The 15,998-nt window shown below is 43.9% G+C and overlaps 1 protein-coding gene across 3 annotated transcripts in view; it reads left to right on the forward strand.

Moving 5' to 3' along the window:
* PALLD (palladin, cytoskeletal associated protein) overlaps positions 1-15,998 on the forward strand; it is a 260,746-nt gene that overhangs the window by 226,863 nt on the left and 17,885 nt on the right. For all 3 annotated transcript variants that reach the window (XM_073577130.1, XM_073577139.1, XM_073577147.1), the window contains one exon: positions 7,630-7,779. In XM_073577130.1, the coding sequence (XP_073433231.1) occupies positions 7,630-7,779 (150 nt within the window). The remainder of the gene's footprint in view (positions 1-7,629; positions 7,780-15,998) is intronic.

The raw sequence follows: 15,998 nt of genomic DNA on the forward strand, positions 1-15,998 counted from the left end.
AATAAATGCGTTTTCAGGACACGCTTAAAATTGTGGGGATTGGGGACTAATCGTATTGACCTGGGAAGTGCATTCCAAAGAATTGGCGCGGCATGTGTAAAGTCTTGGAGACGGGAGTGGGAGGTTCTGACTATTGAGGATACTAACCTCAGGTCATCAGCAGAACGGAGGGCGCGGGTAGGGTGGTATACTGAAACAAGGGAGGAGATGTAGGGTGGTGCTGAGCCATGGAGGGCTTTGTGGGTGAGGGTAATAAGTTTATACTGAATTCTGGAGTGGATGGGTAGCCAGTGTAATGACTGGCACAAGGTAGAGGCATCAGTGTAACGATTGGTGAGGAATATGATCCTGGCTGCAGCATTCAAGACAGATTTGGAGAGGGGAGAGTTTTGTAAGAGGGAGACCGATTAGAAGAGAGTTACAATAGTCGAGACGAGAATGAATAAGAGAAACAGTAAGAGTTTTTGCAGAGTCAAAAGTAAGAAAAGGTCGAATTCTAGAAATGTTTTTGAGGTGCAGATGACAAGAGCGAGCCAGTGATCGAATGTGGGGGGCAAAGGAAAGCTCGGAATCAAGTATGACCCCAAGACAGCGGGCATGTTGCTGGGGAGTAATAGTGGAACCACAGACGGAAATGGCAATGTCGGGTGTAGGTACATTAGTAGCGGGAGGAAACACAAGGAGTTCAGTCTTTGACAGGTTCAGTTTCAGATATAGTGAGGACATGATATTAGACACAGCGTTTAGACAATCGCCAGTGTTTTCTAGAAAGGCTGGCGTGATGTCAGGAGAAGAAGCGTATAATTGGGTGTCATCAGCATAGAGATGGTACTGGAAACCAAATCTACTGATTGTTTGACCAATAGGGGCAGTGTACAAGGAGAAGAGGAGGGGGCCTAGAACCGATCCTTGAGGAACCCCAACAGTAAGGGGAAGGTGAGAGGAGGAGGAACCGGCAAAAGAAACAGTAAAGGAGCGGTCGGAGAGATAGGAGGAGAACCAGGAGAGAACGGTGTCCTTGAGGCCAATGGAATGGAGCATAGTGAGGAGGAGCTGATGATCCACAGTGTCGAATGCTGCAGAGAGATCCAAGAGAATTAGCATGGAGTAATGACCATTTGATTTAGCTGTTAGCAGATCATTAGAGACTTTAGTGAGGGCAGTTTCAGTGGAGTGTAAAGAGCGGAAACCGGATTGGAGAGGGTCGAGAACAGAGTTTTCTGAGAGATAGCGGATAAGACGGGAGTGGACCAGGCGTTCCAGGAGTTTAGAGATGAAGGGAAGATTAGAGACAGGTCTATAGTTAGCGGCACAGTTTTGGTCGAGGGATGGTTTTTTAAGTAGTGGATGTATGATGGCATGCTTAAATGAGGAGGGAAAAATACCAGAAGAGAGAGAGAGGTTAAATATTTTAGTTAGGTGAGGGGTGACAGCAGGGGAAAGGGACTGGAGGAGATGTGACTGAAATGGGTCAAAGGTGCAAGTAGTTGGGCGAGAAGATGCAAGGAGCCTGCTTACTTCTTCTTCTGTGACTGGTTCAAAATCAGAGAGTGAGTTAGATGCAGTGGGGGAGGGAGGACAGTGCATGATATGAGGGGATTTGGAGATAATTTCCTGTCGGATCTGGTCAATTTTTTCTTTGAAGTAATTGGCCAGATCGTCAGCTCGGAGCTCCGTGGTTGGGGCCTGTACTCTTGGATTGAGTAGAGAATGAAAAGTGTCAAAGAGACGTTTCGGGTTATTGGACAGTGAGATGATGAGGGTGTTGAAATAGGTTTGTTTGGAGAGGTGAAGGGCAGTGTTGTATGTTCTAAGCATAAACTTAAAATGGATGAAATCTTCGTGTAGATTGGATTTTCTCCACAGACGTTCGGCGCACCTGGAGCACCGCTGCAGGAAACGTGTTTGCACCGTGTGCCAGGGTTGTGGCCGTCTGCGTTGTGGTGTTCTATTTATAGGGGGTGCAAATTCATCCAGGGCAGTTTGAAGTGTTTCATTGTAATGCTTCAATGCAGAATCAGGACATGAGAGGGAGGAGATAGGGGCCAATGAAGACTGCAAGTTCTTCAGAAGTTTCTGGGTGTTAATGGCCTGTATGTTTCTATAAGTCTGGACAGTGGGGGTGACCTGAGCAGCCTGGCAGTTCTTTATAGAGAATGAAAGAAGATTGTGGTCAGAGAGCAGGAGAGGGGAGTTTGCAAAATCATCCACTGCACAAAGCCGAGAGAAGACCAAGTCGAGGGAGTTTCCGTCTTCATGCGTTGGAGAATTAGTAAGCTGCGAAAGGCCAAATGAGGAGGTTAGAGATAAAAGGTGAGTAGCAGATGGGGAGAGGGGAAGAGCAATGGGGATGTTGAAATCTCCCATGATGAGGGTAGGGATGTCACAGGAGAGAAAATGTGGAAGCCAAGTGGCAAAATGATCCAGGAACTGATGGGAGGGGCCGGGAGGACGATACACCACCGCCACTCGCATGGAGAAGGGGGTGTAGAGTCTGACGGCATGGACCTCAAAAGAAGGGAAGACAAGTGAGGGTACTTGAGGGATAACCTGAAAGGTACATTTTGGTGATAGGAGCAGACCAACGCCTCCACCAGCTCTATTGTCTGATCTTGGGGTATGAGAGAAGTGTAGCCCCCCGTATGAAAGAGCAGCAGCAGCGGTAGTATCTGACTGCTGGATCCAGGTTTCAGTAAGAGCCAGGAGGTTAAGAGAATTAGAAAGGAAGAAGTCATGAATGAAGGAGAGTTTGTTACACACTGAGCGAGAATTCCAAAGTGCACAATTAAGAGAGACAGATGGCATGCAGGGAATATTAATAAGATTAGAGGGGTTTCTGAGTGTAGCAGTAGCAATATATACCGAATGAGCCCCCACATACCCTCCCTTTATTCAGTATGAGCCCTCACATAGCCCCCTATATATTGGCACACATCCAATATATACAGGCACACATCCCTTACACATAAAAATACACATACTTGTCTCTTTCCCGGTCTCTCGTACACCGACTCTGAAAAGCAGACGCGATGTATTGATGTCAGCCCGTCTGTCTCATTCGCACACGCTGATTGGAGGAAGAAGGTGCTGCTGGCTCTGTCCTAAACCAATGTATTCACCCCTACCTGCATATCGGGACAGGGAGAGCATGGTGCTGTTTTCAGCACATTGTCTGTCTCGGTCTGCGGGGCAGACTGGAACAGCTGGAGGGCCAGATGCTGCCCGTCTGCTCCACTTTGCCCAGGTCTTCCGTAGGCCATCTTTATGAGACTGTTTAAGCACTTTTATAGGTTGATATTAGCTGATTTTACTTGGAGTTATATCTATGTGACTATATTATTCTGTACTGATACTTTATGTGTAGTCCGTTTTCTGTATCTGGAGCTTTTATTTAGTGAGAGGACATCAGAGCGCATTGTAAGCTTAATTGGCAATATTAATATATTAATTATGGAGAAGAATGCATATCTAATATGTCCAGGACTTTCCCCAGACAATAAAAGCAGTGTACATTCACATACCACAGATGAATACCTCAATGCCTGGAAGTATGTACCACAACAAAAGCAAACCTGTCACATACGCCCATGAACCAATTCTAAGTATTGCATTAGTTGGCTAACAGACAAAACTTAACAATAAGCCCAACTTTATAGAACTGAAGGATTCAATTTGTTTTCCACCTGGAAAAATGTGCACATTTTAATTATATTTTTTGTCGGATTAGTTCTGGTAATTTGCAGTCCATGTTGTATTTGGAAGACATATTGGCCATACTCCTTAATAAATGTTTAATGTTCCATCCTAGACTAGCAGTGCAGTCGGCGGTGTGCGAGAAAAATCCGCCCATTATTGAGTCCTCGCAGGCTTTTTTTACTTGCAGTGAATGGGACCTTTCTTCTCCTCTCTCCACATTACACTTCAGAAACTTGAGATCAATGAAAGTCATAAAGGGATATTTCTTATCCTTGGGAAAATTATTAGGGTTGGTGGATTGCAGCGTTCGTACACTTTACAGACACAGCAACAGTATCGTAGCAACCTGTTTATTAGACAATACGCTGCACATTCCAGCAGTAAACTATTAGCATCCACGCAGGGTTCGGACATGTCTGATGTGCTTTCAAGAAGCCTAATGAAAGTTTTTTAAGCATATAAAAAGCCAGTATATAATTAATGTGATTACATACATCCCCACTTTTACATCATCGCAAATTAAATCCGAGAATCTAAGTAAATACCTTGTACAAACAGCCATAATTCTTTGGCATCGCCATTGCCAGTTGCAGCCCATGTGTTTCCCCTCCTTAGACTGTGTTCACACAATGTGGCCGTAAGGATTTATTTTACAGATTCGTATTGTGGCAAAATGCTGCGGTTCTATTGCGCTATTGGGATAAAACCCTTTAGGTTGCCTTCACTTGCTGCAATCTCGTCATTTGGCATTCTGTAGCGTTACAGCTAATCCCCAATGAAGTGATTAGTGACTGAGCTGCAATACCGGTTTCGACCATAGCCATAGTTTGTGCAAAATGGGTTAAGGGTTGTCTCCTCACACACTTTTTGCATCATTTTGCAGCCACTTCCAGAATCCACTTTTTTGGGGGTAAGCCAGTGCCAGCCAGCCAGTTACAGAGCAGTAGAGTTCATGTTTCTCTGGCCTGCGTCCAGTTCTCTCCTCCTTGTCAGCCTAGGAAACATCAGAGGGGCCCAGGATGGCGGATGCAGAGGTGAAGACTGCCAAGTTTGGCTGCTTTAGATGACTGGACACTGGGCCAGGACAGCACACATTGTCATACTGAGGTGTCAAAGGCCCACCAGAAACATCAACTCCAAGGCCCCGCTTTTTATCTTCCAACAAATGTTTTTATCCTCAGTCAAAAAATTGTATAGCAATAAATTTGGTAGATTGTTACATGAATAAGATGCTGCCATTGTCTGTACATAGCGAATCAAGTATATTGTGTCAAGTGCTGCTCCATAAGAGGCTGGTAGACCACTCCTACACAAGGTCCCATCGGAGGATTCTCCTGTGGGCCAGTCCAAGCCTTATGGCACACATCATTTTGCTCATCTCTACAGAGCAGATATTCATTACGGCTAATAAAGAGGGTCCTGTGTTACAACACCCATTTATGCTGATATAGCATAAATTCTAATTTACATTCCAATTGTTGCTAGATCTCCAGATCTGTAAAGGTCTTGGTTACAGTTAGTGTCAACAGTAGAGTTGAGCTAATTTGTTAGGGTTCCCTCTTATTCGGCAAGCTATAGCGCTTAGGCTAAGTTCACACTTGCGTATGGCTGGTGTGCGTAGGGCTGCATACTTCCTCCCTTAAGCTATTAACATATTGCATTTCTGTGCTGTCGACGGGCACGTTAAAACTCTGCATGCGGACGCATCCGCATACAACGCATGTCCCTATGTGCCCAATGTTAAAGATGGGTATGCAGGACGCATGTGGAAGTAGGCGGAGCGTAGGCAGAGCTTAAGGGAGGAAGTATGCAGCCCTCCACAGACCAGCCAAAGGCAAGTGTGAACTTAGCCTTACCAAATAAGCTGCATAGGGAACCCGGCTTCCTGGATGGCTCTGGCTGATCGGCGCCACTGCTGCATGTGACAGTCACAGCACATGCACGGAGAGCCTGTGTGTTGGGCGCGATCCAGGAAGCCGGGTTCCCTCTGCTGCTTATTCATTAAGCGCTATAGCTTGCTGAATAAGAGGGAGCAAATTCGCTCAACTCTAGTCAAAAGTTTAGAAATGCAGTGCAGATACTTCCATGGGACTAAATATGTTTCTGTCAGGACAAAACCAATCTGAGACCAGACTGATCACTCTTACTGGAGTGTAGTAGTTACACCGACAGGCGTAAGAGGAGGAATTGAAGTCAGAGATTCAAAAGACTTTATCTCAGAAGTGAGACTGTGAGGAGCTGTATTGTTCTACGTTTTCATGTTTTTACCTAATGGTATGTGAGCGCAGTGAGAATAATTGATCATCAGAAAACACATCAGGCTGTTACTTTGCTCTGCCATGTTCCACACTGTGATCAGCATTAGCATCAGTATTGTCTAAATTGATGGGCAGAAGCCTTGCCACATACCTCATACTCTCAGTGCGTGGGAAGCCATTTTTAGCATATTTGTGAAATGACCACATAATCAATGTAGGAACTATAATTTCTTATAATGCAGTTGAATTCCCACATAACTACATCCTAAGTCATATTGCAAGACTCGTTAAAGGGTTGATTGTGACTTGTAGGATCGCTGCTACCAATAGGTGGCGCTGTAGAGTAAAAGTCCTCTTTCTGAAGAGGCAATTTGCACACATAACTACAGTGTTTTATAACATTTAAGCAACTCTTAAAGGGAATCTGTCACCAGGTTTTTGCAACCTCATTTGACAGCAGTATGATGAAGAAGCAGAGATCCTGATTCCAGCGATATATCACTTACTCGGCTGATTGCTGCAATTTTGATAAAATCACTGTTTTATCTGCTGCAGATCTTCCCGCTCGCTAAATACTGAGCTCTATATATCCCCACCCACACTAGTGATTGGCAGCTCTCTGTGTACGCTGTGAATAGGCAGAAAGCTGCCAATCAGTGATGGGGCAGGATTATACTAGAGCTCATGAGTATGGAGGACTGCCTCACAGCAGGTTAACTAGTCCTTTAGTGATAATCTGCTGATTAAAACGGTGATTTTATCCAAACTACAGCAAGCATCTCAGTAAGTGACACATTGCTGGATTCGTGGTATCTGTCTCCACAATATACTTCTCTAAGATTAGGTAGCAAAAACCTGGTGACAGATTCCCTTTAACAACAAAGGGAGAGATCTTTATGTTGCCTACAGGCTATAACCATTTACCGATGTCCTGATTTTGTAAAACTTGGAACGTCCTGTACAGCAAACACAATGAGTGAGCGCTGTGCTCATACAGCCAAGGGCTTGGAAGGTACAGCTAAGTACGGACGATGGAGGATTTATTGTGCTTTCATCTGCGTCCAATTACGGTACATGATTCATCGTCTTCATGAAGCAGCAGTAGTAGGACATGAGCGGCAGGATGGAAACTTCTGGTACTCCATATCAAAGCTGCTGTCATACCTACTCTGCAAGGCTTAGAGAATATCTTTGTCGATATCTACAGACATGGCTGGCATCCGTCTCCTCAGTACGGTAACGGCTTGTAGGCCAGGTTATGTCGCCATCAAACAATGTCAGGCAATCACGGAGACCCAATAATCCCGAGTAACACCGCTTATCCAGGCTGGGCTTATTATGATGCAGCCATGATGGAGCGTCATACTGTTTGCAGGAGTCCTCTCTTTGAAGCAGTACAGATCCACCACTCTGATTTCATGCCATTGGGGTAGCATCAGGATGAGGTCTTGTAACCTTTAGAGATAATCATTCTTGGCAGTTCTTAAATCCATTTTTCTTTTATGTTTAAAATAGCTTTTGGATCCCTGCGTCATTGGTTTGACGTGTCGGACTATAAAGGAGTAAATGAGCAGCTGCCTAGGCCTACAGCTGCCATATCTGTGTATGTTGGCACTGATACCCGCCTTTTGCCCATCCGGTGACAAGTTCACACTTATATTCTCTGTATCCGCAGATCTATTGGTTCAAAGATGGTAAACAAATCTCAAAAAGAAGCGAACACTACAGGATCCAGAGAGAACCTGATGGGACCTGCTCCCTTCACACGCCCGCCTCCTCCCTGGATGATGACGGAAACTATACCATCATGGCTGCCAACCCACAGGTATGGTTACCAGAGCCGCATCTCACATTCAGACATGAACTCATCATCATCAATTGCCAATGTAACCGCAGCGAGTCATACCTTCCACCTAAGGGTGTGGCTGATAATGTTTACTTCATACAGTTTGTGTATCGTCATTATAGCAGGTGATTGCCCTATACCCAGTATACTGAAGGGCTTGCTGATTTGTATTTTCTCATTGGGGATAAACTTCAGCATGAATTAATCAGCTATGCTTTTTTATCACAAATGAAATTGATGTGGATATCTAAACAGATTCCATTACCAGGTCAAAACTAGCCAGATTGTGCCCCTGTTTTATTCCCACTGCTCTCCTGAATATTCTACTTTTTTATTTTTTCAAATCCGCCATACGGTTCCACAGATGAGGATGTTTTTATTTAGTGCTGTGAGCAAAGGGGTGTTGCTCACAGTAATTTCGGAGGGGGATGACTTTAGTTTGATCTGTATAATTACTATGTGAGCTACACCCATTTAGTAAAGACCATTAAAATTAACTCTAAAAAAGCCAATATCCTTGGAACCGTATGGTGGATGTAAAAAAGAATAAATGGTCACTCGTTGGTGAAGCAGGAGTCGAGTTAGACCACAAAGTGACCACATTGATCTGCCGACAGGTCCTCTTTAAGTATAATTTGTAATGACAAAGTAGTAGTTCTATATTAAACAGATATGTTTTGATCAGCTCCTTTGTTAAAGAGGTTGTCGAGGACTTAATGACCTATCCAAACAATACTTAATATCAGATCAGTAGGGGTCCATTCACCTTAATATAAGCTGCGTCGTACTCTGTGTAGAGAACTGTGGTGTCCTGGCTCTATTCTCTGTTTACTTCCAGCTGTCACAGGGCCTGCTGACAGCTGATTGGCAAGGGTGCCAGTGTTGGACCCCGCTAAACTGATATCGATGAACTTGATTAGGTCATTAATATCTAAATCCTAGATTATCCCTTTAATTCCACAGTATAGCTGTCCACTGAAAAGACATTGACCCTGAGTTATCAAGACCAGCAATTTTCTCGCGGGTCTTCGTGAGAGGGTGTGGTGGCATCATGCGCTCCTGATTCATGAAGAGGTCTACTCCTCTTCATGAATTTGGAGTGTCTGATGAGAGGCCTGCGCCTTGCCAGTAATGTTACTCCAGGCAGTGACCGGAGTGAGATTTCTGGGTATGGGATGCCACAGGTTGTCATGAATTAGATGAGCTGTGGCCTCACGCCCCCGCCGTGCCCCGTTTCACCCCAGCTCTGCCAATTTCTTCTGAACTTGGAGGAACAGGTGTTAAAATTACAAAATTTTGTGACTTTATATATAAACAGGAGGTAAATTTTCCCTGTATGAGTCATAATCACTGCAAAAGTCCCTGGCAGGGGAGGAGGATGGAGAAGCTTAGTCAGGAGATGTAGAGGGAAATGATAAATGCAGGGACAAGAGACTTCCTGTATCTACATAGAGCAGAGAAAAGAGAAGAATTAGCTGGGTAGCAAGGCAAAATGAGCAACTGTAAGTACACAGTGATACATAGTATGATGATTGCAGTATATTAAGAAGAGAAAAACTTTGATGGAAGGATGAGTGCTTCTGTAAATGAACCTCTATCCTGTGAGGTGATGTAATTGAATAAATTAAGAAGGTGTGCATGACCATTTGATAATGTTGGCTGTACACCTTAGACTGCTTTTTCCATTAAACGAGCATTGAAGGGGTTATCCGGGACTTGTATTATTTTTGCGTTTTGGGACAAGAACTTACAAGCAGGTAGTTGCCAACTATTGCCTGGCACTGATCTCTGCCTTCTCAGAGCAGACTAGGAAAGCTCTGCAGTGATGTCCCTTCAAAAGGGCTGACTGAAACAGAAGATGCTGCTCTTGAGAGGTGAATTGAATTGCCGGGTGAGCTGGCATAAATGGTCACCATACAGAACAGGTAGGTAGTTTTTAGTCCCATACACAAAAATAATAAAAGTCCTGAATAACCCCTTTAAAGTATTAGTATACAACTACTTCAGGCTTATGCCGGGAGACTGTGTTGCGCATACAGCAGATGGCGCTGATTGTGAAAATTCTCTTGCGGTGACCCTTCATGTTGTGAGCATAAATATAATAGTTGCCCGAGTGAAACAGGTCAATCTCCTACAACATCGACACATCTGACATAAGCTTATCTCCAGTTAGAATAAAGGAACGTGTGTTGCGATCCAACATGACCAGATACTAGCCATCAGGTGAGAGCCGTGACACTTCCCATACACATTAGATGTTTGGCAAGTCCTGCCGAAAAGTGGTGGGCTATTTAATGTGTATGAGCCCCATAACAGAAAAAATAATATGCACATCATACCAGAAGTGATACAGTAACGTGTGCCTTTATGCAACACTAGCTGAAGAGCCCGGTGTTGCCCGGGCATTGTAACTAACTGTGGTTAGTTATAACAAATTACACTAGAAAAAGAAATTATAGGCCATATTAAAGGGGATCACCAAACAATATAAAGATAGCAAGGTTATTTTTGAGTACAAAAAGCACACACAGCAATGACAAACATTAAAAACATGTGTAAACAGTAATTATATACCTGTGTATATTAATATAAACAGCACACCACCTGACATGAGTGTAAAAAAGGGGAGGGGAGCTTGAAGATGTAAATGTACCCACGATCGATAACAAATGTCAAGCAAGCTACACATGAATATAACCATCCTGACAAGTGGAGATACTCACTTGAAGCAGCACAAACAAGCTTGCCCAATTAATAAGCATAACTTAGTCCCGTGCCCATATACCCATCACACATCCTCTATCCCATAGTCCCCTGCCCATATACAAATCACACATCCTCCATCCCATAGTCCAGTGCCCATATACCCATCACGCATCCTCTATCCCATAGTCCAGTGCCCATATACCCAACACACATCCTCTATCCCATAGTCCAGTGCCCATATACCCATCATACATAGCCTCCATCCCATAGTCCCATGCCAATATACTCATCACACATCCTCCATTCCATACTCCTGTGCCCATATACCCATCACACATCCTCAATCTCATAGTCCAGTGCCAAATACCCATCACACATCCTCATCCCATAGTCCAGTGCCCATATACCCATCATACATATCCTCCATCTCATAGTCCCGTGCCCATATACCCATCATACAAATCCTCCAACCTATAGTCCCGTGTCCACATACCAATCACACATCCTCCATCTTATAGTCCCGTGCCCATATACCCATCACACATCCTCTATCCCGTAGTCTCGTGCCCATATACCCATTATACATATCCTCCATGCCATAGTCCCTTGCCCATATACCCATCATGCATATCCTCCATCCCATAGTCCCGTGCCCATATACCCATCGCACATCCTCCATCCCACAGTTTCATGCCCATCATATACACTCACTGGCCACTTTATTAGGTACACCTGTCCAACTGTGTGTTAAGACTTAATTTCTAATCTGCCAATCACATGGCGGCAACTCAGTGCATTTAGGCATGTAGACATGGTCAAGACAATCTCCTGCAGTTCAAACTGAGCATCAGTATGGGGAAGAAAGGTGATTTGAGTGCCTTTGAACGTGGCATGATTGTTGGTGCCAGAAGGGCTGGTCTGAGTATTTCAGAAACTACTGATCTACTGGGATTTTCACGCACAACCATCTCTAGGGTTTACAGAGAATGGTCCGAAAAAGAAAAAAAATCCAGTGAGCGGCAGTTCTGTGGCCGGAAATGCCTTGTTGATGCCAGAGGTCAGAGGAGAATGGGCAGACTGGTTCGAGCTGATAGAAAGGCAACAGTGACTCAAATTGCCACCCGTTACAACCAAGGTAGGCAGAAGAGCATCTCTGAACGCACAGTGCGTCGAACTTTGAGGCAGATGGGCTACAGCAGCAGAAGACCACACTGGGTACCACTCCTCTCAGCTAAGAACAGGAAACTGAGGCTACAATTTGCACAAGCTCATCGAAATTGGACAGTAGAAGATTGGAAAAACGTTGCCTGGTCTGATGAGTCTCGATTTCTGCTGCGACATTCGGATGGTAGGGTCAGAATTTGGCGTAAACAACATGAAAGCATGGATCCATCCTGCCTAGTATCAACGGTTCAGGCTGGTGGTGGTGGTGTCATGGTGTGGGGAATTTTTTCTTGGCACTCTTTGGGCCCCTTGGTACCAATTGAGCATCGTTGCAACGCCACAGCCTACCTGAGTATTGTTGCTGACCATGTCCATCCCTTTATGACCACAATGTACCCAACATCTGATGGCTACTTTCAGCAGGATAATGCGCCATGTCATAAAGCTCGAATCATCTCAGATTGGTTTCTTGAACATGACAATGAGTTCACTGTACTCAAATGGCCTCCTCAGTCACCAGATCTCAATCCAATAGAGCATCTTTGGGATGTGGTGGAACGGGAGATTCGCATCAGGGATGTGCAGCCGACAAATCTGCGCCAACTGTGTGATGCCATCATGTCAATATGGTCCAAAATCTCTGAGGAATGCTTCCAGCACCTTGTTGAATCTCTGCCACGAAGAATTGAGGCAGTTCTGAAGGCAAAAGGGGGTCCAACCCGTTACTAGCATGGTGTACCTAATAAAGTGGCCAGTGAGTGTATATCCTCCATCCCATAGTCCCTTGCCCATATACCCATCGCACATCCTCCATCCCATAGTTTCATGCCCATAATATATATCCTCCATCCCATAGTCCCGTGCCCATATACCCATCATGCATATCCTCCATCCCATAGTCCCTTGCCCATATACCCATCGCACATCCTCCATCCCATAGTCCCGAGCCGGGTGTCGCTGAGCAGGAAGTTCCTGGAGATGTGCTACTGTTATGTAACCTGGCAGTGTGGCTCTGTGTGCGTCCGATGATGTGATTTTCTACGCCGGTAACAATAGAACCTGGCCGTAATAGAGGAGGTGGTGATTCATTTCTGTTATGTGCTCTCTGCTCCTTTCTGGGGCAGACAATGGCTGAGAACTTATGTTCCCGGGGATATTACTCCCACCATGTCAGTGTCTGCTGAGGTGTTGTGAAGTGGGAAAACTGTTGCTCATAGCAACCAATCACAGCTCAACCTCTGTTAAACAGCTCTGGTGAAATGAAAGATGCTTAGTGATTGGTTTCTATGGACAACACAGGCAGTGTAACCTCTTGTGGTCAAGAAGATGTGCCCATGAAATAAATATATATATATATATATATATATATATATATATATATATATATATATATATATATATATATATATATATATATATATATATATATATATAGATATATATATAGATATTATAAGGGGCTTTGTGTGTGGAGTGAGACTGGCTATGCGGAGTGGGCGTGGCTTTATACACACATACATACAGTACCATGCAAAAGTATTCGGCCCCCTGGAACTTTTCAACCTTTTCCCATATATCATGCTTCAAACATAAAGATACCAAATGTAAATTTTTGGTGAAGAATCAACAACAAGTGGGACACAATTGTGAAGTTGAACGAAATTTATTGGTTATTTTAAATTTTTGTGGAAATTCAAAAACTGAAAAGTGGCGTGTGCAATATTATTCCGGCCCTTTACTTTCAGTGCAGCAAACTCACTCCAGAAGTTCTTTTTGGATCTCTGAATGATCCAATCTTGTCCTAAATGACTAATGATGATAAATATAATCCACCTGTGTGTAATCAAGTCTCCGTATAAATGCACCTGCTCTGTCTCAGGGTTCTGTTTGATGCACAGAGAGCATCATGAAGACCAAGGAACACAACAGGCAGGTCCGTGATACTGTTGTGGAGAAGTTTAAAGCCGGATTTGGATACAAAATGATTTCCAAAACTAAGCGATCATATTGAAATGGAAGGAGTATCATACCACTGCAAATCTACCAAGACCCAGCCGTCCCTCTAAACTTTCGTCTCAAACAAGGAGAAGACTGATCAGAGATGCAGCCAAGAGGCCCGTGATCACTCTGGATGAACTGCAGAGATCTACAGCTGAGGTGGGAGAGTCTGTCCATAGGACAACAATCAGTCGTACACTGCACAAACCTGGCCTTTATGGAAGAGTGGCAAGAAGAAAGCCATTTCTCAAATATATCCATAAAAAGTGGTGTTTAAAGTTTGCAACAAGCCTCCTGGGAGACACACCAAACATGTGGAAGTAGGTGCTCTGGTCAGAAGAAACCAAAATCAAACTTTTTGGCAACAATGCCAAACGATATGTTTGGCGTAAAGACAACACAGCTCATCACTCTGAACACAGCATCCACACTGTCAAGCATGGTGGTGGCAGCATCATGGTTTGGGCCTGCTTTTCTTCAGCAGGGACAGGGAAGATGGTTAAAATTGATGGGAAGATGGATGGAGCCAAATACAGGACCATTCTTGAAGAAAACCTTTTGGAGTCTGCAAAAGACCTGACACTGGGATGGAGATTTGTCTTCCAACAAGACAATGATCCCAAGCATAAAGCAAAATCTACAATGGAATGGTTCACAAATAAACGTATCCAGGTGTTAGAATGGCCAAGTCAAAGTCCAGACCTGAATCCAATGGAGAATCTATGGAAAGAGCTGAGAACTGCTGTTCACAAACGATCTCCATCAAACCTCACTGAGCTCGAGCTGTTTGCCAAGGAAGAATGGGCAAGAATTTCAGTCTCTCGATGTACAAAACTGATAGAGACATACCCCAAGCGACTTGCAGCTGTAATCGCAGCAAAAGGTGGCGCAACAAAGTATTAATTAAAGGGACCGAATAATATTGCACGCCCCACTTTTCAGTTTTTGAATTTCCACAAAAATTTATAATAACCAATAAATTTCATTCAACTTCACAATTGTGTCCCACTTGTTGTTGATTCTTCACCAAAAATTTACATTTGGTATCTTTTATGTTTGAAGCATGATATGTGTTAAAAAGTTGAAAAGTTCCTGGGGGCTGAATACTTTGGCAAGGCACTGTACATACATACACTCATTTTTATATATAGATAGGAGTGGTTTCCCCCAGTGCTGGACCCCTGTATTAGTCTGATGTGTATCTAATGGGCCTGGATGCTCTGAATGTGAAGTGCAGGCTGATTATGCTATTACACGCTCTTCTTCGTCTTCTGGGAAAACACTTGAATGTGAATCCCAAATCTTGGACTCACATTTACTTAAGCTCTTAGACGCTGACTTCCTTAAGAAAAATCTGACAGAAATGATTCCTCTGTGACATGAGACTGCAGAGAACAGAGATGGGAATATATTCTTACGGATCAGCTGAAATCTGTGCCTGCTTAGTCCGTACGAGACATGTGCCAAGATAAAAACACAAGCAGGATTATATGCGAAGCGAATAAACTCTTGTCATTGCCGCAGAAGAGGATCCAAACATGAGATCTGTGTTGTGTTTCCGATGCTGCTAGGTTACAGTCCTGGCGGTCTGGAGGGCTGCTGCTATTTTTTTTCCACTTTTATTTCAAGGATTTAAAAAGGGTTAACTTGAGTTGACCTATTTTCAGGTTCTCCGGCATTAAGGACCGTCTCTGCCTCCCAAGTCCTGTAAATGATGTTATTACAGTGCAGTGATATCTTTATTATATAACCTGCCGTGTGTATGCAATATGGGTGTATAACATCCGTGCTCCTTACCTTTCCTACCAATAAATGACCTTTCCTGCAGCGTGTTACTTTATAGAGGCATCCATATTCTTTTCTGGAGCAATGCTTCTAGAGATTAAAGATGTGAAGAACGAGTCGCCCCTGAATCATCCTACATGTTAGTAGCCTGCTTAGCCCCCGATTGTAGGAGTCTACGTCACATCACTATATAGTATGGTCTCCACCATGTTCTCTTATGTCCTGATCCTGAGCACGGCTTGTACACAGTGAATAAACAGTGAATAAAATGGGAGTGGAATAAAGAACTCTGTTCGAGGCCGCACTAAGACTTGTGCTTTCTTATGGGTTATGTTCATATCTGCCCTGTCACAGCTTTAATTGGATTTAAAAGGAAAAACTGCGTAGTGTATGGCAAAAAACGACAGAAACAACCCGTAGTAAGTCATGGCAGCTGGTGCCATGCGGCCTCTGTGTGTTTTGCACTATATATTTTTTCTTGTAAGAATAGCATACCGATATATCGTGTCATTGTCAGACTATGGCGGTATGTTTGGCATCATCAA

Source organism: Dendrobates tinctorius, unplaced genomic scaffold (genome assembly GCF_039654945.1).
Source record: "Dendrobates tinctorius isolate UK_male_01 unplaced genomic scaffold, ASM3965494v1 ptg000008l, whole genome shotgun sequence".
Taxonomy (NCBI): Eukaryota; Metazoa; Chordata; class Amphibia; order Anura; family Dendrobatidae; genus Dendrobates; species Dendrobates tinctorius.